This window comes from Fistularia commersonii, chromosome 12 (assembly GCF_037954325.1).
Source record: "Fistularia commersonii isolate RoL2024-O1a breed Wild chromosome 12, RoL_Fcom_v1.0, whole genome shotgun sequence".
In the NCBI taxonomy this organism is placed as follows: Eukaryota; Metazoa; Chordata; class Actinopteri; order Syngnathiformes; family Fistulariidae; genus Fistularia; species Fistularia commersonii.
Window position 1 is genome coordinate 12084270 of NC_141295.1, and position 23800 is coordinate 12108069.

The following is a 23800-nucleotide window of genomic DNA, read 5'->3' on the forward strand; positions in this document are numbered from 1 at the left end:
CACCTGGCAAAGGTTATTTTCAGCAAATCCTAGTTGTTTCACAGTGACGTCTCTTCTATCAGTATGTCAAACTTCATCTTGTGTTCATTTATATTTTTGGTACACTTAATGATTAGATGTGAAGTTCAACCAGAGACCAAGGTTGCAAATGAGGTTTGGCCAGAATCCCAATGGGAATGGATTTGTTATCTTGAAGATTTTTGCAAATAAACATAGTATTTGTGTAATGGAGGAGGCGGCGAAAGCTACCCGTGCTAACCTTGCTAACAGCAAGGTTTTTTTTGTGCTACCCTTTTGTTTTCACACTCCAGAGCGCGCCTGGTCTCTGATAAGAACAGAATTCATAATCCGATGACCTAATGAGAAAAAAAAATAAAAAACCTAAACTCTCTGTCCAAACCCTCGCTGCCACTGGGCTGCATCATTGCTACAGCCTTGCCTTTCTTGTGTGTTATGATTGTTGAGATGACGTCCAAGGCTGTGGCTACTTTCAACTCCAGCCAGGGGAATAAGATTTACTGCCAAATTGGACACGACTGCCTCAAGCTAAGCAAACCGAACATTCTCTTTACACTCCGCTTGCTTTAGGTACAATATGGATCAGCTCTTGATTAGGACATCCCGGGCTGTAACAGTATATCCACATAAGTTGGGTCAAATTAGAAAACAAGGCGTTTGCTTCAGTGACCTGTTCAGAAGTCACGGGTATGTATTTCTTTTCTCGGCCGCTTTGTGATTACACGGCCTTGGGCACGGGACAAAAGCTCTTGAGTGCTTTGCTCCCGAGCAGTTTGTTTGTATTTAGAAACTGTCCAGTCAAGTGTGCATGATTTAAGAGCAGGAGTAATCTCGGCGCGCTTTCATGTTTTGTTCGAGAACAGTGAGACGAGGGAGAGGCTTTTTGGGGGCATCGCTGAGATGATCGCTTTGGTCCCGCAGTGCCTTTTAATGATCAAGTAAAGCAAAGGTCTCTCATTTCCATCCAAGAAATCCATTGCATGGTTCTAATGAATGCATGACTATCAATCACCACGTATAGTATGTGTGCATAAATGTTAGCCTGGCAGATGGCTATGGAAGTATTGTTCCCAGTAAAACAGCATTCCTAGACTATGAGCTGGAAACTTGGTGCAGTCTACCTCGAAGGGACCTCAGGAGCATCGGCCAGGAGTCCCTCAACTCCTCATCCGAGTGTTCGCCATCTCACCGTATCTCGAGCGGGAAGGCGTGCGGGACAGATAGCGCCCCGTACGGTCGCTGGGAAAATTGAAAACAACGAGGGGAGGCAGCGGCTCTGTCCTCGGACCCCAGGTGTTAAAGCCGGGATGCCTCTTCATCATCGGTGTCATCGCTGCTTCTCAAGGACATCTCCGGCGAGTGAACGCAAACAGTCAGTATCCCTGCAGCTTGGAAGCCCAAATGGAGATTGCAGAAGTTAGAGGGAGGAAAATCAACGAGGCGGGGAAAAGTCGGGTGATGGGGAGAAGAATCAGGAGGTCAAGACCATGTCGTCACTTATTTTCCTCTCTATCAGTGCACCGACGGGCTCCCGCACTCTGATTTCTCATGTTGACATTACTGACAGCGGGTCAAGATATACATTCAGGGACCTTGTTTTGGAAACCGGTGTGATGTGTTTGAGAGTTATTAGCATTTGCAATGTGAAATCGGCCAAACGGACATCTGGACTCGGCGTCCTGTGAAACAGATGGAAGGATGAGGTGACGGTGCTGCAGAAGAGCCACAACACGGCAAGAAGGTGAAAACAAAGGGAAAGTCAGAAATGCCCTCGCAAATAAAAAAGTGGCAGTTTCAGAACTTTGAGAAATTAAGAGCTTCGGCCATTGTTTGTAGAATTTAAAGCCTTGAACTTGTAATCTCTCATGTCATTGTACCGTCAGGAAGTGAGTCAAGTGATCAAGGCAACTTCTCGGTCAAACAATGGTTATATAAAACCCGGTCTGTGCATGGTTGAGTTTATCTGATGTCAGAAGCCACAAAATACGAGTCTGTGTGGTCAAAGTAGGAAAAACAAACTCCACTCGACAAGACAAGGCCAGAGGTAAGGTTTCACACGTGGGTGTTTTGCACGGTCGGACCAATCCCCAATGATCGGCAGCGTTAAACGCGCACTTCTGCTTCAGCTGCCCGCTAATCGTACCGCGGAGATGAAAAAGCTCACGAGCAAACGTTGACGTTCAAAGTTTTTTCGGATCATTTAAAACAAGAAAGTCTTTATCTGAAAAAAGGCAGAACCCTGGGAGTTTCAACAGTCAGTGCTTTAAGGAGAGCCTTGGCGCCAAGGTAACAGCTACCTAAAAGCTAATTTACTAAAAGTGCATATTCAGAAAAAATACGTTTTTCTTTCCCTTTCGGCTTTTCCGCTTAAAAGCGCCACGGCGAATCAACCTTCTCCATCTGACCCTATTCTCTGTATCCTCCTCTCTCACACCAGCTACCTTCATATTCTATCTCACTACGTCCATAAAGCTTCTCTTTGGATTCAAAAAAAAATACCATTCCACATTATCATACTTGCCGGCCAATGGCACGGTTTTAAACCAGCTCTCATCCTGTATGATCCAAAAGGAACTTAGAATCCTTTTTAGTACCGCCTTTTTATGGAAGGTGTCCACTGATTATCCTTTGCGAAACCCCAAAGTCACCATACACAACCTTCAACCTCATATGACAGATTGCGACCTCACCAGCACTTAAAACTTGTCTACTCTGAGGATTATAATCCAAACTGAAGACGCATTTCTTTATGATGACAAAGTGGACCTTGAAGGATGTTTTGGTTGCGTAACAATAAGAAACCGAAACCACAAGCAAATTTCTTTGACGCTCTCGTGAACGGCCGCTCCGGAGGCAGCGCAGAAGGCCAGGAGGGAATTTTGGTTTCTCTTATTCTAGATCGGCGTAGTTTTTGGGTGGTCTGCAAGCAAAATGGATGCATACAAGTAATGACATATATGATGGTATGGATAAAAGCTGCATGAGGTGAGTGTGGCTATTTCAAATTAGTCTTCATTCATTCATTTATTATCGTAGCGTTCATCCTGCACCCTGTCAGAATCGAACCAGGGATCAGTGCTGACCACCGCGCCAAGGTGACGCCCCGTATCAGCCTTAGCAACCTCGAAAATCTTGGATCCAAGCTACGCCGACGGTGATGCCGTCAAAATCAACCTGAACTTTTCACACATAAACAACATGATGAAAAATTCAGTCCAAGACTATTACACGAAAACAGCCGGTTGACGATCAGCAGGATGTAACTCCTAAATCAGAGCAAGTCCTATGTGATATTTGTTTCCAAGTACAGGACAGGGTGCTATGACTTAAAAGGCAGTAATGTGGAGCAAAAAAACAGTGAAAAGTATTCAGGGAAGGAAGGAGAGGACAACTCATGCTCAACACTAGTTTGGCAAGCGATGAAGGTGGACAGCAGAGAGGGCGTGTTGTGTCAAGCAGTTTCAACACTTGCTTTCTGAGGTATCCCCCGGCAGTGTCATGCTGCCTGCCGCCGCCGCCGCCATACACTGGGTTAAAGTCGTTGATAGTGAGGCATCAACTAAGTGTTTTAAAACTACAACTTTGTCATTTTGGCCATAGCATCCTTTTATTTTTATTTATTAATGGATGAAAGTTTAAGCGGATGAAGCTGCAGTGGAGCACAACGTGGACATTATGCATAATCACATTATGAGTCTTGAGATGCGTCCTACTTTATTGGCTTCCTAAAATACTTCATCTCTGCAGGAAGCCGGATCATCTCCTCCCGGCCATTAGACATATAACACTTCTCTCATTTCCTCTGCTGTTTGATCATTAAAGAGAGGAAGGGTGAGCAAGAACCAAATATACGGACATAAACAACTGCGTTGCATCTACGACTGAAGCTGATACAAATATACTTTGTGCATCTGTTTTCAAACTTAATGGCAACTGTCATTTAAACAACACTGAGGTATTGAAGCAATGGAAATATGCATTATTTTTTCCAAGCTAATGAAGTGAAGGTCATTTAGTGACACTAAAATCTGTGTACTGTACTGTAAATCAAGTTATTTCTTTGCCTCTCAGACCCTAATCTGGATCTCCACATAATACCAAATCACAGTTGGATCTCAGCGCTATGTAGTTTTGCACAGTTGCGTAAGTAAACAGCGTTAAGTGATTGCGCTGCTGGTCAGTTAGGACCAGAGATATAGTTTGCATTTTGGATGTTTCATAATCTCATAATCTCACCTTTCTGCCTCTTTTAACCAACAAATGACCGATTTTCAAGAAATGATCGATCAGAATTGATTCCGATTGAGGGGTGACGACTATGAATCAAAATCAAAGTCAGCTTGATGCAATTTCTCAATTTCTTTAGTCAAGTTCCTCGCCTGTGCGGGACAAACAGAGGAATCGAAAAGACGTTTCTCACTTTCCCACGGCGACGTGAGATTAACAAAATAATAATAGAGTGCACATTAACAGTAGCGTGCACAATAAACAAATAGAATATGGAGTGCACAGATACAATCTACCAGTGGTGAGGTCAAAGGGTGACAGAGATTTAACAGCATAAAAACCTGAAATGTATAAATATATGTTATTTGAATTTGATTAGAGAGCAGCAACAGTTATTAGTACAACTTAGTGTAAAAAACTAGTCATTAAGTATACCATACAATCGCAATTGAGAAAATAAAGTGGATTTAAAGGCATGAAAAGTTAGTATATAGTTTACAATACAGTAGCAGCATGATGGATTTTACTGTGCAAAAATGGCAATAATGCAAAGTGCAAAATAGTGCAATTAGTGAAGAAAAAAGGCAAATGATGTCAATATCGATTATCTTTCTTTGCGTCATGAGGAAGGTACAGATTCAAGTGCGTCAACAACAGAGACCAGAGGTTAGACAGATGTTCGCTCTGAGCGCCGACTCTCCCCACTGTTTCCCTCTGGTTTCCTAGTGCTATAATATCGTGGCGGCGGTTCAGCGTTTGTTTCTATTATTGACGTAACTCGGATTTAATGCATAACAGACTATAACCTAAAGTAGCTTGGCTTGTGCGTTTACCGCTGTTCTCAGTTGGACGTGCTCACACGGCGGAGAGATAGCGGACAGTCCTGCGGCACACACACATCACGCTCTCGGCCAGTTATCGTCCCGCGCGGTGACGATACGCACATTTAAAAAGGGGGAAAGGAAACCCGGATCACAAACCTTCGAAGTCAGAAATGATTCCCTCCAAGTGAGGATTGACGCCGGAGTCAGACATCATTTAGGTCAAGAAAAAGTTCAGGAAACTGGCTTGCAGCGGTTCACTGTCGGCGCTTAATTAGTTTAAACTCACTGCCAGCGGGACACAAGTCTCACAAACCCAAACTAACTTCATCACAGTGGTGCATTCAGAGTTTAGTGAGCATAAAAACCGAGCCTCCTCCCTTCTCCTCCCCTCCCTATAGCCAGAAACACACACCCCCAGGCTCCTTCCATGTCCTGTGTGTGTGTGTGTGTGTGTTTCCCCTTCCCCCCCTCACACACACTCACACAAACATACACACACACACGCAGGCACTCATGCAGACCCTTTCTTGACCCAAGCAGGCTCTGAGGGCAGTTTCTCCATCCGACAGAGAAAGCTAGAGGACGTCAAGCTACACGGTCGCCTTAATGAAGCCCAAATGTAAAGACGACTTGTTACAATGGAAGGTTTGGCTGCCGGGTTTGGCCGTCGCCCCTCGGCCGGACGCGAAGATCACATAAAAGATCAGTGTCAATTCTGGATAAACAACCTCGAACATCCAGTCGGTCACAAGCCCGGTCACATCGGTAATTGGTTTACTGCGACCGGACTAAAAAAAAAAAAAGAAAAACCTTGAGAGACTTTCTTGCGATAATCAGCGTGATTTGTGCACAAAACCACCTAGAGGGCAGAATATTCCCAGGAAGGACATGGGAGCTTTGGCTGTTTTTTTTTTTTCACAGGAATCTTTTTTCACAGGAATCTTATCGCTCGCCATTGTTTTTGATGTGGTTTCTACGGTTCACTACTTGTCCTTGAGGCAATTTTGGCCAATTAAACGGCTGCTCTATGTTGTTGATACAAACAGATATATGTATATAAATGTTAATAATAATAAAAAAGACAGGTGAGTATTTATTAAAAAGCACTCTTCTCAAATATTCCGCGGACTGGATTGATTGAGAGCAAGTATCGGTTGCCCGTATCCCCAACCCTGGATTAATTTAACCATTTTAAACAAACACCTCATGTCAAAGTAAAGAGTTTAGAAGCTGATCCCCAATCAGGGTTGGAGGGAAACCTGAGCGAACAGCGAGGGCCGCAGAAGGCTGGCGTTTCCAGTTTCAGCTGGTCAAGCCACACATATGATTACATATTTCTCTTCACAAAGGCAAAAAAAGTGCCTGCAAACAGTGACTTGTGCCTTTTATGAGCGTCGCGCAAACTCAGGGAATCCCACTTCAGCAAGTTGCCTCATTTTAGCTTTTCCATTTCTTCTCTTTGGCGGAACCGTCGTCCAATTTTCGACCCGAGGACCAGACACCATCTGTTTGTTTAAGAATATGCTTTCTTTTTCGAAGAGCCCTTCTAGTTAGTGCTAGGCGAGCCCCTAGTTATGCTGCCATAGCTTTACTCTGCTAAGCGATATCCCATGGTGCACTTCACTCATTCCTATCCTATCCTATCCTCATATCTTCCTCCGAGTCGGCAGACTCGCACATTTAGCACGTTACCCAGAGGCGTGGCTCGATCTTCTGCAACAATCCTGCCAAGCGTCTACCATTGTTGCTACTTTAGTGACTGTTAAAGCTGCTATTGAATCCTGTCAGCTATTAGCATGTAACTGTTAGCACTACTGTGGTTATTATTACTAGATCATTGTGCCTGTTCTTAACAGCATTCACTTGACTGCCACTATTACAATTTTGCTTCAAAAATTCTTGTTCTACTATTTCTACCCCAACCGGTCGAGTCAGAAGGCCGCCCCACTTCATCGGTGGGATCTGTGCCTGGTAAAATTCATTGTTTCCTCACCGCTGTCGCTAAGTGCTTGCAAATGGAGGGAATATTGGGTTTCTGTAGATCGTCTAAAAGAATGTGGTCCAGACCTGCTCTACATGGAAAGTGTCAGCGGATAACTATGTGGACATTTGGCGCCAAATAAATAAAAATCTGACTTGGCATGACTTGACTTGATGCCGGCCCACCCAGTGGATCATAACCGGAACACCTCGGGGGTCAACGGTATCGCAAATTCAACGTCCCTGCCTTCGTAAAGCTGCTGCTGAGGGGTCTCCACATAAAGAGAATAAGGGACACGCTGTGTTTTGTAGGCATGTGTATGTTTTATATATATACTGCTCAAATAAATAAAGGGAACACTTGAACAACACAATGTAACTCCAAGTCAATCACACTTCTGTGAAATCATAGTGTCCACTCAGGAAGCAACACGGATTCATTTTGACTTGTTTTAAGGACATTACATCAAAGTTGGATCAGCCTGGAGTTTGTTTTTACACTTTAATTTTGAGTGTGATTCTTAATCAGACCTCCATGGGTTGATACAATTGATTTCCATTGATCATTTTTGTGTGATTTTGTTGTCAGCACATTCAACTGTGTAAAGAGCAAAGTATTTCATAAGAATATTTCATTCATTTAGATCTAGGATGTGTTTTTTAAGTGTTCCCTTTATTTTTTTGAGCAGTGTATATACAGTAAATCTATATATATATATGGATATATATATATCAAGAGCTAGGGTATACACACACACACACACTCACGCACAAGTCATGCCCATCAGCACTCAACCATGTACCACAAAGCCCTGTAGTACCCAATTACACGAAACACACTGTTGGTGAAACACACACCTACCGAGCCAGTGTGTATTTATCTAAACATGGACACACACGGCGGCTGCGAGGCAAAGACTGAGTGACAGAATGAGCGAGAGCTACCGAAATAACATCCCAAGACCAGTGCGGGTTCGGGTACGCGCTCGCTCTCCAAACAATACTTGGTAAATATCTGCTTCTGAATGGAGTACAAGTACTCGGGGTGGCCGCTGGAAACGGATGACAGCGCACTTGTGTAAATATGGTGCTTTGCAGAAAATGCGTTTAACACTCAGCACCACATCCCTGTGCGTCACTGGAGTTTGAATTGTATACGCCTAAAGCGAGAAAGGATTATCAACGATCTATTGTCCTCATTGACAAACGATGCCCAACAGAACGGCTAACATCGGGAAAATCATAACTGGTTACAATGTGAAATGGCATAATATTAAATGTGCATCGGTGAATCCATTGTTTTTGTCTGTTCTATTGAATTATAAATCGTCTACAGTGCATTTTGGGGCAACTGGGCGGCGGATTGAATGCAAAAAAGGGCCCGTAACCGTCTAAACAAACACACCGCTGCAGCAGTTCCAAGGTCGATACGGCCTCTTACCCTTGGAAGGGTTGGGAAACAACCCTGCAAATCCAAAGGAGGAGTATAATAACCGTATAAAGCGGGATCAGATGGCGGGGTAATCGTCGACATTGCAGTTCGAAGTTATTACTTATTGGCAAATCAGGAGTCTCCACACTTTGTTTAATGTGGAGAGCTCGGGGTGCAGTTTTGCTAGATTTAGAAGACTTTTTCCACAAAGCGACTCACAGCAACATCTGTCCATCAGTGTTCTGGAAAGAGACATCGCAGCGCAGTTGAGAACTCAGAACACAAACACACACACACACACACACACTACCACAGTTATATTTGGTATAATTCGGCTTTTCTGCTGCTCTTTCTGTGGAAGATATGTGGACACTATAAATGAATCTCCAGCCCGATTTAAAATATATTTCAATGAAAAGCAATATTTCATGGAGCAGAGTGTATAAACCTATTTTTTATGGACATAATGCATAATGCATCTGATTTTGTTCAAAAGGGAAAAACAATGAATCCAATGCTGCGTTCTTAATATAGTCTATGTAAGAAAAGCCTACCTCATGTCCAAATAGTGCGTTTTAAATATTTTTTTTGTATTCTAAAGAAATGTCATATAGATAAACAGAGTATTGTCTAACAACTGGCTTAATCCTTCCTATTTCAAACCTCCGGCTTTAACTTGTTTCTTTGTAACATTGCATAATGTCACCTGTGAGAAACACTCCCTTGGGATGAGCGGATGAAGGTGGGGTCCCCCCCTCATGCACCCCACCCTTCTCCGCGCTCGGTTTCCTGTGCTCGCTGCACTGATTGTTTTCATGGGCCCCCGTGACTGATAATTACTTAATTTAAAAAAAAAAAAAATCTGGGAAAGTATAAAATGAAATATGACAAGGCGTTTACTCATAAAGGATATCCCGTACACTTCTTTTGTTGGAACATGGTGACCGAGGTGACTTCCTCGATGTCCTCCGCTCTCAGTTCACGTGTAGGCGTTGAGTGTATTTGAGATTTTTTTGTTTTTTGGGCAGCAAAACGGCAGACTCTGTGACGCAGAAGCTCTTCTAAGACCACTGCTTGCTTTCTTGCGAAAATAATAGATAAAACGCCCAGGAAAAATACGGTCCTTTATGGGATGTGATTACATTGACAGTGGTAAACATTAGGAACTTGTAAATAGTAATGGATAAATTGTGGACTGCCATAAATACTTTTTTTTTTTATAGCTGACTGCTGAACTATTTTGTGGACCAGGAAATAAGAAAAATAAATACAAATAAAGCTAAGGTTTGGTTTTAATTTATGCAATCCTGGCTTCGATGAAGAATCTCCGCTTTTCACGTTGCCGGTTCGACGCTAAACAGGCCACATCAATGCAACAATTAGACTTTTAACTAGAATACACTGGTTTTCAACTGGCAGAGCGCATAACAGCATAACAAACAACACATTTATCTCATTTTCAGACAAAAACTCTTTTGTTTGACTTTAAGCACGTTAGTGTGTCATCACTGTGCAACAAGTCAGCATCATGTTGTGTGTGTGTGTGTGTGTTATGATAACCCTGAGGCGGAATGCAAATTCAGCTATAATCAAACACGGTCATCATAGTGGATATCGTTAATATAACTGAGCTCAGGGATTTGGGGGTGTGTGTGGTAGCCGTTGCCATGGCCACGCTTCCAAACAGGTCAACACAGCACCACAAAATCAGGAGGTATCTCGGGCCGTTCCTGCCTTCCTAAAACAAGAGGCACTGGGGTTTTAACGTGGCGGGAGAATAAGTCCCAGTCTCTCCAGATCTGCTTCTTTATTTCACTCAGTCCCTCAGAGTCAGCCTCCTTTTTTTAAAAAAAAAAAGTCTTTCCCAAATAAAAAAAGAAAAAAAAAAAAAAAAGAAAAAAAAAACCCTCTGTCTGCAAAATCTGAGTCATTCCTCATGGCTAATGTCAGAGAAAAGAAAAAAAAAAAACAAATAGTGGGGCAACACTGCCCTCGTGTGGCCACGCCGAGTGAGACGTCAGGGTCTCTGACAGCGAGTTCGACCGCTTATTAACGCCGAATTAAGAGCTTATTTGCAAAAGTGTTAAAACCCAACCTTAAAACCCAAACAAAAAAAAAAAACTAGATTACTCTTATCCTCTTAAAACAACGTAAGGTCACGCACGCTAGAAACAAACCACACATTGAAATCAATGAGGCCGGAGTCGAAGCCTCGCCTGACGCTTCCAACCACCTGGATGTCAGTCGGCGCCGAAACTCCGTGTGAAGTCGTCGAAATCCGAGCCACATTAGCCAACGTGTGCGTGCAATTTAAACTAAACCGGCATTAATCCAACGTCTAATCTGGGATGATGAAGTACAGGCTCAACGCAGAAGCGGCCCCCGCGGTTCCTCCTTGCAGAGAGCCTCCTCTGACAGGACACGAGTCCTACTTTGACGTCACTCCACGCGTGAAAGTTATCTCAGGCAGCACAAAGTGCGCTCGGGCGGCGGAGCGAAGGGAGGAGATATCTCCGTAGCTCAAGCGACATCTGCGAGGAGAAGTTAGAAACTAACTCTGTATTTAAAGTGGGGGAGCTGCTCCCTCTCAAGTCCGACAGAGAAAAGAGCAAAGAAACTCCCCGCCGGAGTGGGGGAGAGAAAATATCTCTCTTTCCAAAAGTTGGAAAGAGCCACAACTTACCGGCTATTCTGGCTCGCTCCATAACTCAACGGCTACCTCAGACGGCCACATCAACCTCTCGGTTTTCTCTCCTCTCCCTCCCTCCCTCCTTTTTTTTTTCTTCACGAGGACTTCCCCCTTTCTCCTCGGACCGACTTCTGATTCCTGACTTAGTCACCATGTCCCCCCTCTTTCAACCCTCCCTCTCTCTCCTCCCCCCTTGCTCTTACTTCCTCCCAGTTTTAATGTCTTCAGTCTGTCAGCACAGCAAACGAGAGGAGCCGACGTCTGCGGCAATGCGCTGGTCGTACCCAGTCCTCCGCTTCTGCCATGTCCTTGGAAACGTCTCGAAGAACTTTCTTAAAAAACTTTGTCCGATGAAATAAATAGGTCTCAATGAGCAGCAAATAATAATAACTCTGAGAGTGGGTGCGACGTGTTGTTTAGCTATTCCCGATCACGTCCTGAATGATCGTCATTATTGTTTCCCGTGAACCCGTGGGGTCAAGTGCCACTCAGAGAGGTCATCGGCTGGAATTGAACCGCAGAAGCGCAACTCGCATATTTCTCTCTGAATCAGGGGGAAGGAGAAGACGCTTCCTCTTTTGCAGGGGTGCGGCCTTTTTTGACTATGTTAGCCTAAATCCCTGAACTCGACGTGGCCTCTTCTGCCGAAGCATCTTCTGATCTCCATCCGGGGGCGCGGACTCCCTTTGATTTAAAAAACGTTCTTTTTGAAAAAAAAAAAACAAAAAAAAAAACATACAGTTAGCGCGACGCTAGCCCCTGGCTATGCTATCATAGGCTCACTCTAGTGAGGGAATCCCAAGATGTCTGCACAGACAATGCAAGATAGTAACCTCGCATCTACTCCTGAGTCCTTGGCCGTCCTGCCAGGCGTCCACCATTGTTATTTTTCTTTTACAAAAAGTCAAAGCTGTTATTGCATTATGGTAGCAATTAGCATGTGTGTTAGCACTACTGTTATCGCTCTATCCTTTTCCTCTTTCTACCCCAACCGGTCGAGGCAGACGGCCACCGGGATCTGTCCCATGTTTCAGTTTGGTACAAGGCGTTAGTTTCCTCACCCTGCTTGGTCGTGGGAAAAGGTTACGTTTCTGTATATCAGACTTGGGCATTTTATGGCCCGGTTTGCTTTTTTTATCCGGCCCACCAAACTATTTTCTTTGAATATATGAACACATATTTTGATTCGAGATTGAATCTAGAAACACCTTCTTTTTTCCTTTTGTTTAATTTTGTACGGATGATAAAACATAAAATTATGTCAGTACATTTATACGGTAATTCATGACTTAAAAGTTGAAATAAAATGTCAAAAGATTGAAATATTCAAATTGCTTTTTTCATTTTGTTCAAAAATTAAATAAGAAATCTGTCCCACCAGCCAAAATAATCATCTTCAAGAGTTGTGGTCCAGGTCTACATGAAAAGAGCTCATCATCGGCTCCATACAAATAAAAATCTGACGTGACAAACCAGCACGTGCTCTACCTGCTTAGGGACCTAAAGAGACGTGCAAAAGGAGCTGAGGCACACACTCACTGTGTGAACTATTTAGAATATCTTGGGTGAGGCTGGTGATATGAGCGGATGTTGCTCCAGGAAGGCCGTGATAACACGTGCTTCTGGTGGATTTCTGGTGGACCCTCCCTCTCTCTCTCTGTCTGTCTTTGGTCGGCATCCTAAAGCCCAACTGTGTAACTGTGCCCATTATTTAATATTCAGAAGTAATATAAATACAAAAAGAGGACACACACTCCAACTCTTGTGTGTGTGTGTGTGTGTGTGTGTGTGTGGCTCTTGGGGCTCTTCTTGACATCCGTGACGGGGAAAAAAGAGAGGGAGGGGAGCAGGGGGAGGCAGATTAGCGAGAGTCGATTTAGCGTCAACGAAGGGCCTCGGGACTAATTCTTGAAATTAGGTTGGGTATCGCGTCAACGCGATTAATCCTTCTCCACTCTTTAACTTGGAGCAGCGACAGAAGTGTAAAACTCAAAGAGGAGAATACGGTAATTTCCGGACTATTGAGAGCACCTCAATATAAGCGCATAGGCTAAAAATACGTAAATAAATATACACATATATATATATATATATGTATACAATATAAGCCGCACTTGTCTATAAGCTGCAGGGGTCCATGTTGTAACACAAAAACATTTTTTTTTCAGTTTTTAATTAAATTCATAATGGTAACATACACAATTACGTACTGGAAATGCTTTTTTTTTCTGTAGCACGGATGATGAAAAAAAAAAAATTAAAAAAAAAGGAAAAGTCCATCCATCCATCCATCCATTTCTTATCCCCGCTTTGTCGGAATTGAACGGCCTCAGAATTTTACGTTCATTTCGTAGGTCCGATGTGACGAAGCGAAATGTTTTGGCGGCATGAATGTCGTCAGCCCAAAAAAAAATCGATAAATTAGCACGTTGTTCTTTAAGCTACAGTGTTCAAAGTGTGTGAAAAAAGAAGCGACTTATAACCCAAAATTTACGGTACATGGACAATAACTCAGTCCACTGTTGTCATAGTGACATGTTACATGTATTTCTATATATACACTGGTAGTCAGATGTGTTTATATACCCTCGAGGTCTGATATGGGGCGGCCATTCTCAGACTTGTTTTTATTTTGACAGAATTAGAGGGAGAGGCGGCCGCTAAAAAGCAGCGTGCATCTCATGACATCTCCCAAACTCAGAACCCTGAATTTTAATCATAGAGCAAAAACAGAAAAAGGGGGGAAGGGAAAAAAAGGGGAAGAAAGAAAAAAAAAAACACATGATAACATGTGTCCGCGCGTTTCTTGACTTAACTGTCATATTTATGGGACTCAGACGACTTCTGGAAACGTGTAAAACGCCAGAGCGTGCTCGTTAGCTGTTAGCAGTTGGCAGAGATAGCATAGCAATATCCAAGATTTGCACAGAGGAAATACAGGGCTCAGCTATCACTGAATTTGCATTTAAATCCTTTACTGCTTGATTTAAATATATATTTCTGCAAATCCTTTCCTTCCTAACTTAAGCTGTTTGACGGATGTTCCGTATTTCAGCAATCTGAGTGCAATTAGCTTTTCAAGATTCACGATCAGCTGCTTCTTCGGCGAAAGTTGAAGGTGTTTATCCCTTCACTGGTGCCTCGGTGCAAAACAAGGAGATGCCGATGTCTTCCATTTGCGTAAATCTGAGAGACTGACGAAGACCGAGTGGTCTCCTGCCCTCATACCTTTCACCACCCCCACGGCAGGACCCTCCCATTCTGTGCATGCACACACAGGCAAACGAGTGCAAACACACACACACGCATGAAAATTAGCCCTATGTGCAGAACCACATCTGCATGCATACCCTAAATAGAAACTAGCACGCACACACACTTCTTACTTACATACCCATATAGTGACGACAGCCTATGCATACAGCAGACAAGGCAGATGGTCATGAGGCGCGGACTGACACGTGCACTTGTTCACTCATGCATGGAAAGCTCAGAAACACACACACATACAACTCCAAAAAGGGTTGTCTATCATGCATTGACTAAGAGCGGGGAGCCAGCCTTTGGGTGCACATTAATGTAAGCCGTCACGTCGGAGCACGACCTACAGTTCGACGCATGACTCAAACATGCTAAATTTAGTTATGTAACAGTCGAGCATAAAACTCACCAGCATGCCAGCAAACACTAAAGGGATGCCCGCAAGGCGGTGGTGCACAGTGAAGGAGAAAGAACACTGGGGAAGGAGATAGGAGATAAAAGGGGAAGAGAAGGACATGAGCGCGGGGGGGGGAGGAGGGAGAGCAAATGGAGAGGAAGAAGGCAGAAGAGGAGGAAGGAAAAGGAGCTTTAGCTCTCATCCTCAGGGGTGAAAACACATGCAAGAGGGGAATCCACACACACACACACAGATACACGCTAGAGTCCCGACTCCCCACATATCTGTAAAGGTTGTGTTTGCACAGGGGGAGATGGCGGAGAGCGGAAAAAGAAATCAAACAGTGTGATGACCTCGCCATCGCCGCCGCCGCCGCTGCGTCAGACACGCGCGCGACCGAGCGATGCATTTCCCTCTCTTTCTATTCTCAACTGTCGCGCGAGCCTGAACAGCCGACCTGCGGCGTGTACAAGGGAGGACAAATCTAGTCACGTCACTCAACTTCACTTGCCGAATTCGGCAAACGCGCATAAAGTGTCTTCTAGAAAACGGTGTGGTGATGCACTCTGTGCAAACATACTGCGTCAGATTCCGCTGGCCGGAAAGAAAGGCCCAACTTACACAAGATTTTGCAATAACAGTCGCAAGATTCGGGTTTCGACAACGTACGACGACCCGAACGAAACTGAGGTTATATCTCCATTTTCGAATCGGAATTTCCGGCCTGGCCTCGACGGCGAGATGATTTCCACTGAGCCAGATTGAACTCAGGGAGAAGGGGAGAGAGAGAGAACGACGGACGTCAGGTGAAAATGCACCTTTCCATTCGCCAGTGTAGTTTTTCTGCAGCTTTCGAACTTTTGACTGAAATAACAGAGTCTGGATTTGACTCGGTGATGGTCTAAGAAGTGCCAAAACGCCATTCATCTTAAATGATTTCAATATCGAAGATTGCTTTCGTCGGTTATTATTATTATCCAAATTGTTGCATATCTAATATGATCATTATCATTACAATTACTATTGATTTTATCATTATTATTATCATTTCTTGTACAGCACTTAAATGGAAAGTGCTCTAGAAATATATCTATTATTGTCATTGAACATTGTTCCTTCTGTCCTGATTGTGTAGTAGTTTTTTGATAATTTTAATAATTAATCAATTTTGATACTGCAATCAGAGGCACTGTGTTTAGCCCTTCCGCCTCACAGCTCGAAAGTCCTTTTTTCAATTCCAGCGGAGGGACTGTGCTGTAACCGCTTTTAAGACTCGGCGGAGGGTATATCGTGACTGGCAGCATTCCTTTCAACATACTGCCTTTCAGGTAAAGTTACACTATTATGTAACTACCAGCTGATATTCGAGAAAATTTCGAAACCGGAGAGATATCAAAATGCGTAAAGAGGAAAGAAACGGCTCGCCACGCCTTCCTGCGTGTTTGCACGACATCAGCTGACTGCTTTTCTCTGCTGTCTCCTCGGATTCCGGAGAAACCCGCAGCAACGTACTGCCGCATCAGATTATCATTTTGAAAAGATCAGGATATCGTATTCTCTAGCATTGATCACATTAAACCTGTCGATTAACTCGCGATTAACTCGCTTTGAAACTACAATCGCATCCCTTTTTGCCATTTGCTGACGGTACAGACGGCACATTGGCTTTACTCCAACCGACGGAGGCCATATAAGTGCCACGGGGGCACTAATGTCTATCCATCCCATAATGGCTCGGCTATTTCCTCCAGAACATAAGGCAATCATTAGATGTCAGAGGGAACTGGCAGCAGAACGACATCATGTGGAATATCTTTGTGTTCCATATGTCAAAAAGAAGGGGGCTGTTGTTGATAATATGTACCCACCAGAATATGGAGAAGAAGCTCCATTCATCCATCCCATAATTCAGAAAGAGCTGATTTGGGGACTGGACCTGGCAGCGAGGCTCAACTGAAACCAGCTTGTAAGATCGGCCTCATAATCCATGACGTATTATCTCATCCTGCTTTGTATTGTTTCAACCCGTAGCGCTAAACTGTGCGTTAACTATCCGAGCAGAGCCGGCTTAGACGTGACGCGGCCGAGAGGAGGCTATGTGATTTGGCCGATTATCATAAAATACAGCCACATCAGCCCGGGGCCCCGCTGCTTCTACCTCCATCTCGGCAAATTAGCCCGAACTGATGGAGGGATGATGTTGGAAGGGAAAAGAGGAGGAAGGACAAGAAGAGAGTTCCTGTGGTTCCCTGTGGCTTCAGACATCTGTAATCAGCATGCCAAGCCCCTGATGTCTAAATCCACCACTCAGACCTAGACGTCTACACACATGCGTAGCCGCGCACAGCGGCGTAGACACATGCGCATGCGGACTCGGCCGAACGAGCCGCCGACACACGAGCTCCGCGGCGATGTCCGCTCTCCGGTTGTTGGGCTCTGGAGCGCGTCCCAAATAAATGAAAGAAAGGGCTGAGCCTGAACTACATACCGCATCTACGGACGGGAGAGTGGATTAAAGGATGGGAAACTTGGGGAAGACTGACACGTCCGCGCAGAACACTGGAGGCCCCTCTTTAACATTTAAAAACGGTGTGAATCCAAGGCTGTAGACGTCCAAGGTCACAAGATCTCAAGCCATTGGGAAACCTATAATTGATGGCTGCCGGCTTTTTGTTAGCGATGGGGATGGACAGGCTGAAAGACGAGGTTACACAGGAATCTCTATGATGTTTGCAGATGACACTGCGATCTATAGTGAGAGCGGGGTGGAAGTATACCCTGGAAAAAAGAGGAATGAGGGTTCGTCGCAACAATATAGAATGCATCTGTCCGGGCGAGACCCGAACGGGACGGTCGGGCTGCAGGGAGTGGATTTTAAGTACTTCGGGTCAACAGTCCAGAGCAATGGAGAGTGTGGAGAAGAGGTAAAGGACAGCAAAGGTGTAGAAGACAATGGGGGGACTACCATCTTTTCTGGGTTACAGACGGTAACATTGGAGAAAAAACAAGAGGCAGAGGTGAAGATGTTGAGATGTTGAGTCCATCGGAGGGACTGCAGGCGTTAGATGTTCTGCAGATAAAGTCAGACTGAGGTGGTTTGGACATGCACAAAGGGGGGATGATGGTGAAGATGTGGGAGAAGGATGCTGAGGTTGAGGTTAGATGGAGGAAGGGGATTGGCTGTGGTTGCCTCTGAAGGGAATAGCCTAAGTGATGACTACCGCTATCACCAATGTTTCATTAGGAATTTGCAGCAATGACGACAAATTCTCCAGTGCTGTTTTGTGTTTCCTGCAAGTAACCGCCTACTCCGGCCAATGAGCAGCCACCTGCCATCCGGTACGTGAATTCCCGCACGACCTCGGTGGGCCCGCCTTCAGTATCTCACCGCCAACTTTGAGAGCAACCGCACCGGCAAGCTACACTAGCCGCTACGATAATGTCACACCACGCTGTGTGTTCTGCTGTCCACACACAGCCTCCACTTCCTGTTTGCTGCTGCGAACCACTATTTCGAATGCAATGAATTGCATGACATCTGTCAATGTGCTATTTAATATAGCTGTGAACAGTGCACCAATTACCACAACAACAGAACTACATATATTTAATTATGTATATATCAATTTTCATGAGTCTGAGCGCTGTGTTTGGGAGTGCGGGGGGATGTTTTAATGGGTGTGTGTCAGTTTGTGTCTGACTTTGCTTCCAATCTGGGCCAAAACAACAAACGCAAAGGGGCCACGATGCTCTACTTGTGTCATCTACCCAGGTGTTTGTTTGATGAACGCAGGGCGAATCATTGACGGCTGACTGGCTGCTCAGCACCATAAGCAGCAGTGACACGGCCTGTTTTCATCCTTATGTTATTCACACGGGGGCTTCGTTATATTATTTTTTTTTAAAGCCGAGACGTCATCGGCGACCTTTTTCTATTTATAGACGCACAGCGGCGGATGATGTCACACTCGCACTCCCGTGCGAGCGCACACGACCGCGAGGGTATAAGAGACTATTCATCGGGAAAAGGAGGTCTCCTCCGTGTTTAATCGGACAGAAATCAAAGCTTTCGACGACCGCCCGGGAACACGACTCGGGAGTGACGCGGGCGAAAGCGACGTGTCACTTCCCGTGGCGGGAGTTGAGGGTCAGGCTCACAGCTCCAAGAAAAGTTTATCCAGGAAAAAGGGAAAGTTTTAATGAGAGATAAAAACGATATCAAAACAGATACCTCGCGGGCTAAAAGCGGCGAGCTTTTGCAGTCGCCTGATTAAGACGGTCTTCTGCCCGAGCGAGTGACTCAAAGTGCGTTCGGGGTTTCATCCCCCTCGGCTTGCAGCTCGACTTGTGGACGGAGGGGAATTAGGAGTTCGCTGACGAGCACCAAAGACGTCAACGGGGAATGTCACTGGCGGTCGGGGGCCAATACGTGACTAAGATTGAAGCGAATCCAGCTCAGCTGTCACTGAGGAGGCATTGTTCGAGAGGAAGAAAGAGATGTATTTATTCCCCCCATCTGCTGGCTGTCTCTGGGACCTACTACAGCGGTTCAGTGGGAGGATGGATGACAAAGCAATGGATGGCGCCATTCAAAGCTTCGGGACTCGTTCAGCGCGATTTCGGATCGCGTGATTCGCTTGTGCCGGCGCTAATATCCGGCACGCGCTGGTCTCAGCAATCAATAAACGTCATTGGAAGGAAAAATGAATGATTTTCTTTTCGTGTTCCTCGTGATTTTTTCCGTTTTTTTTTTTTTTTCAAAAAAAAGGAAGAATGAAAGATGATGAGTGAGATGAGATTGACAAGAGGTTTTAAAAGTTGTGATCATTTTGTTTTTCCTTAAAAGCCTTAGCGCTAAGACCGACTTAGCTGTGGCAAATCTGCAACGTAAGAAGATAAGATGATTAGGTAGCACTGCATCAGTGGAGATGATCTTCACAATCATTCCTTTTACTCTAGATGAAGTTTTAATGTGATAAAACAGTAAATGATTGAGCGGATCAGTTACTGTCTACTTAACGGGAATGTTATTAATACAGCTATGCTTTCATTCTCTCTTCATCCAACTAATTGTCCGAGCAGCTTTTGCTCGATAGAAACAGTGGGCTTCTATGGCTATGCTTCTTTCTATCATTCATTCATTCATTCATTCATTCATTCTCTCTACCACTTATCCAGCACTAAAGGTTGCAAGGACCCAGCTGATATTTGCTGAGAGGCAGAGTTCACCCTGGACCGGTCACCAATCCATTCACCCTCTCATTCACACATATGAGCAATTTAGTCTCCACTGAGAAAGGCCACAGTGTTGGAATCAAACCGGTGACCGGGTACTTTTGAAATAAAAATGAAAAATATCATAATCATATTTTTTTGTGACACATACATTATCATCATCATCTGACTGTAAGCTGAGGGATGCTATCCTTTACATTGGTCGGTACCGGCCCATGGATCAATTGGTACCGGGCAAATGATTATTTCCATTTGATTTATTATCTGAGTCTGAACAATCCTGATTTTGAAAAAATCTTTTACTTTGAAAAATGATTGCATTCTCTCAGTTGCATCTCAGTCACTTGAGCGGCAAACATTTAACCCACAAGCAAGCAAAACGAGTAAAAAAATAAAACAGACGTCTTTGGAAAGTTGTTATTCTTGAAGGGGAAAAGGCCCAGTGAAGAGACAGAAGAAGAGCCTACAACTTCCAAGAAAAAGAAAGATTTAACAGACAATAACAGGAGTTCTACTTGAAATATGGATTTATTGCACCAGTTGATTCCCACAGCCCAAGCCCAGTTTGCATAATATGTGGCGACCAGCTCTCTAATGGGGTAAAAACAGTTTTTCAATCTGTTTGTTTTTGCATCGATTGTCCTAAATATCTCTCCACGCAATATCATTAGGTTTATGGATCATTTGTGTTTAAATACTAGTGCATGAAATAACAACCCTCTATTTACAAATCAGCATTTCTAACAAAGCCTCCATCTAAGATAAAAAAGTCTAATAAATCCACACGGACCAGCCCCCCAGCTAATCCTCACCACAAAGTAGACCATTCAGGCCTGTTTACGAACACGATCGAGCTACGAGGTTCAGAAGGCACAGCTGACTGGGATCTCTCATGCGTAGGAAGATAGAAAGAAAAAAAAAAAAGGGTGAGGGGGAAGAGAGGAAAAAAAAAAATGCATTTACCCCGCTGGGTCTCCCAGATTATTCAGGGTCACTACAGCTGAAACTACAGAACAACGTGCACATCTCGTTCATTCAGCCACAAAACTCCCCGTCCGGCCGTCCTTCTAACAGGAGGAAGAACATAACCTTGGTCCTCGGTGGGAGTCTTAAATGCTCAAGAGCTGGATAACGGAGCGCTCTAAAGTAGTCTTTGCATTCATTCATTCACTCATTCATTATCACTTCCGCTGATGCCGGCCGTCACTGACTGATCGCCATTCACATCCACCCATTCATCTTCTCATGCAAAGACATACAACTATTCATCCACACATCATATAGACATACCACTGTTCCCAGGTCATCCAAAGATGTACAACTATTCATCCTCTCATTCATGTTATAAAGCACGGCTTCAGAAAAAAGGGGCGCCGTGTGACCCCAGGGAACACGCTTAAGGTGTAGTATTATCTCTATGGTGTAGGGGTGTTTTTTGCACCTTGCACACACACACCACGGAGTGGGAAATATGAAGTGCAGTGAAAAAACCCTAAAGAGACATCATGGAAAACATTTAACAGAGATGATATGAAAGACAGTGAGATACAATGAGACAAACGAAAGTCACCTGAAAGCTAAGACGGGGAAATATGACGAAGCGTAAGAAGAGCTTGGCTTCACCGTCACTACAGTGGAAAGACCGGTGTGTTTACTGTGCCTTAAAATGTTTCAGACGGCAAGAAGCCAAATAAATTTTAGCATCACCTACAGACATTACACCCCTATGACGCGGAGAAGTTGCTTGAGTCTTTTTTCCAGTGAAAACATGCTGAATATTGGCAACAATCATCCCGCTTTGTGAAAGCTACTTCACTAAACCAGCAAGCACGGTTATGTTAAGAAATGTTAATAAAGTTATTCTTTGTTGCAAGTTGATCTATATATCTCTTTTCTTTTTTCAATGTTAACAGGGATACAATGTTGTGCTGGGGTGTACATATAACAATTTTATAGACAAATTAAACTATTTATAGTTGCGGCGTAGAGTGGAGGCGAAATGTTTTCTTCTTCCTCGGGGGGTCGTAACAGAAAATAATTAAGAAGCACTGTTATATAGACATATAATCGTTCTCTCTTTTATTAACATGTCAGACAGACATGCAAACGTACACGCTCATGCACATTATCGTATAAAAAAAAATCTGCACACCAAAAAAATGCTCCAAAAAAGATATGATTTATTTTACATATATCACAAAACACTAATTCCCACATGCATGATGTTTCAAGCAAAAAATAGCCACTTCCTCAGATGCTTATATTATAACATTATCTTCACTACTTTGAGAACTGACCCGAGACGCTGATCCTTTTTTACAGTCTTGAAAAGTAGTGAAGATAATGTTATAATGTTGAAAGGACATCATATATCCAACAAGAGGCCCTAAAAAGAGGAAATCAATCACATGATCATTCTCTTCTCTTTAAAAATGGTGCCACAATAACATATTTGTAAACACACATCTCTGGTGAACATCTGAGGAAGGGGCTATTCTTGCTCATGCATTCAAAAATAAGTGTTTTGTGTAAAATAAATCATCTTTTCATTTTGACGCATTTGTAGAAAACTCTAAGTCAAACTTTTTTTTTTTTTTTTTTTTATCGTGCACCCATTCCTAACTGGGCAGCGGATGTGCGTGTGTTTTTCTTTTCTGACACCGATGAACCACCCGCACATCTGAGAAAAACCAGAGAATCCAGAAGAGAGCTACGCACACACAGGGAGATCATGCAACCTCCACGCGGAAAGGAATCAAACCAGGGACCTTCTTCTGCGCCGAGCGCATTTGCATTAAGATAAAAACAGGAGAGCCTGCAGGAAACCTGACAACCGACACATGATTTGTTCCACATCTTAAAGCATCTTAGATAAGCGTCAGCTGTAAAAAAAAAGTTTAAATGAGCTGATGCTGGTGGAAAGTTTCAGCTGGACAGATTATCCGTCACCCTGAGTCGACAAATGGCCAAAATCAGTGAAACGCATGTGTGTGGTTTTCTTTTTTTTTTTTTTTGTCCCCCAGGGAGTCTGTCCCGTGTTCCCAAATGTCCAGAGAGGGAGGACGCAGATGGGACACGATGTGTTACCTGCACAATCTGTGATATCGGATGCGTGTGCGCGAATAAATCAAAAGAACACACACACACATGCAGGACGCAGTGAGTCAACCGGGGGAGAAGGGAGGGTGGGGGAGGCTGCTCCGGCCTGGAGGGAGCGGGGCATCCAAACAGAAGGGTCAGCCTGAGAAGGACGGATGATGTTGAACATCTCACTTCGGCGGCCAGGGGAGCAGGGAAGGGGGGGGGGACGCTCCCGCCGCAGAGCACGCCCAGGGCCGGGAAGGGAGCAGAAAGACGGAGCTGAGGAGTTTTGACAAGTTTGGCAGCCACAGAAACACAACTCATGCATCCATTGACAAGCAGCTGGTTTGTTGGACAAACAGGCTGCAGCACCATGTGTGACATGGACATGCACATCACATATTGCAGTATCCCTTGATGACAATTCTATATACAGGGCTGTCTCAGAAAATTAGAATGTTGTGATAAAGTTCTTGACAAAAATTTGTTTCTCATGATATTCTAATATGTTGAGGTGGGATTTCTGAATTTTGTTAAGATGCAAGCCATAATCACCAATATTAAAATAATAATGGGCTTTCAGATGAGTTGTAATGAATCCAGAATGTATGACATTTTTGTTTTTGTAATTGCATTACAGAAGATAAAGAACTTTA

The 23800-nt window shown here is 44.0% G+C and overlaps 1 protein-coding gene across 3 annotated transcripts in view; it reads right to left on the minus strand.

The window, feature by feature from the left end:
• The window catches only part of septin9b (septin 9b), a 69218-nt gene that overhangs the window by 45142 nt on the left and 276 nt on the right, over nt 1–23800 (minus strand). Inside the window, exon 1 of one of the 3 annotated variants that reach the window (XM_086157141.1) lies at nt 11165–11251. The exons of 1 other annotated variant lie outside the window; for it this stretch is intronic. In XM_086157141.1, coding sequence (XP_086013267.1) covers nt 11165–11186 — 22 coding nt within the window. In that variant the 5' untranslated portion in view covers nt 11187–11251. Of the gene's footprint in view, nt 1–5225; nt 5404–11164; nt 11252–23800 lie in introns of those variants that run through there. One more of the 3 variants, XM_086157140.1, reaches the window with a different exon arrangement.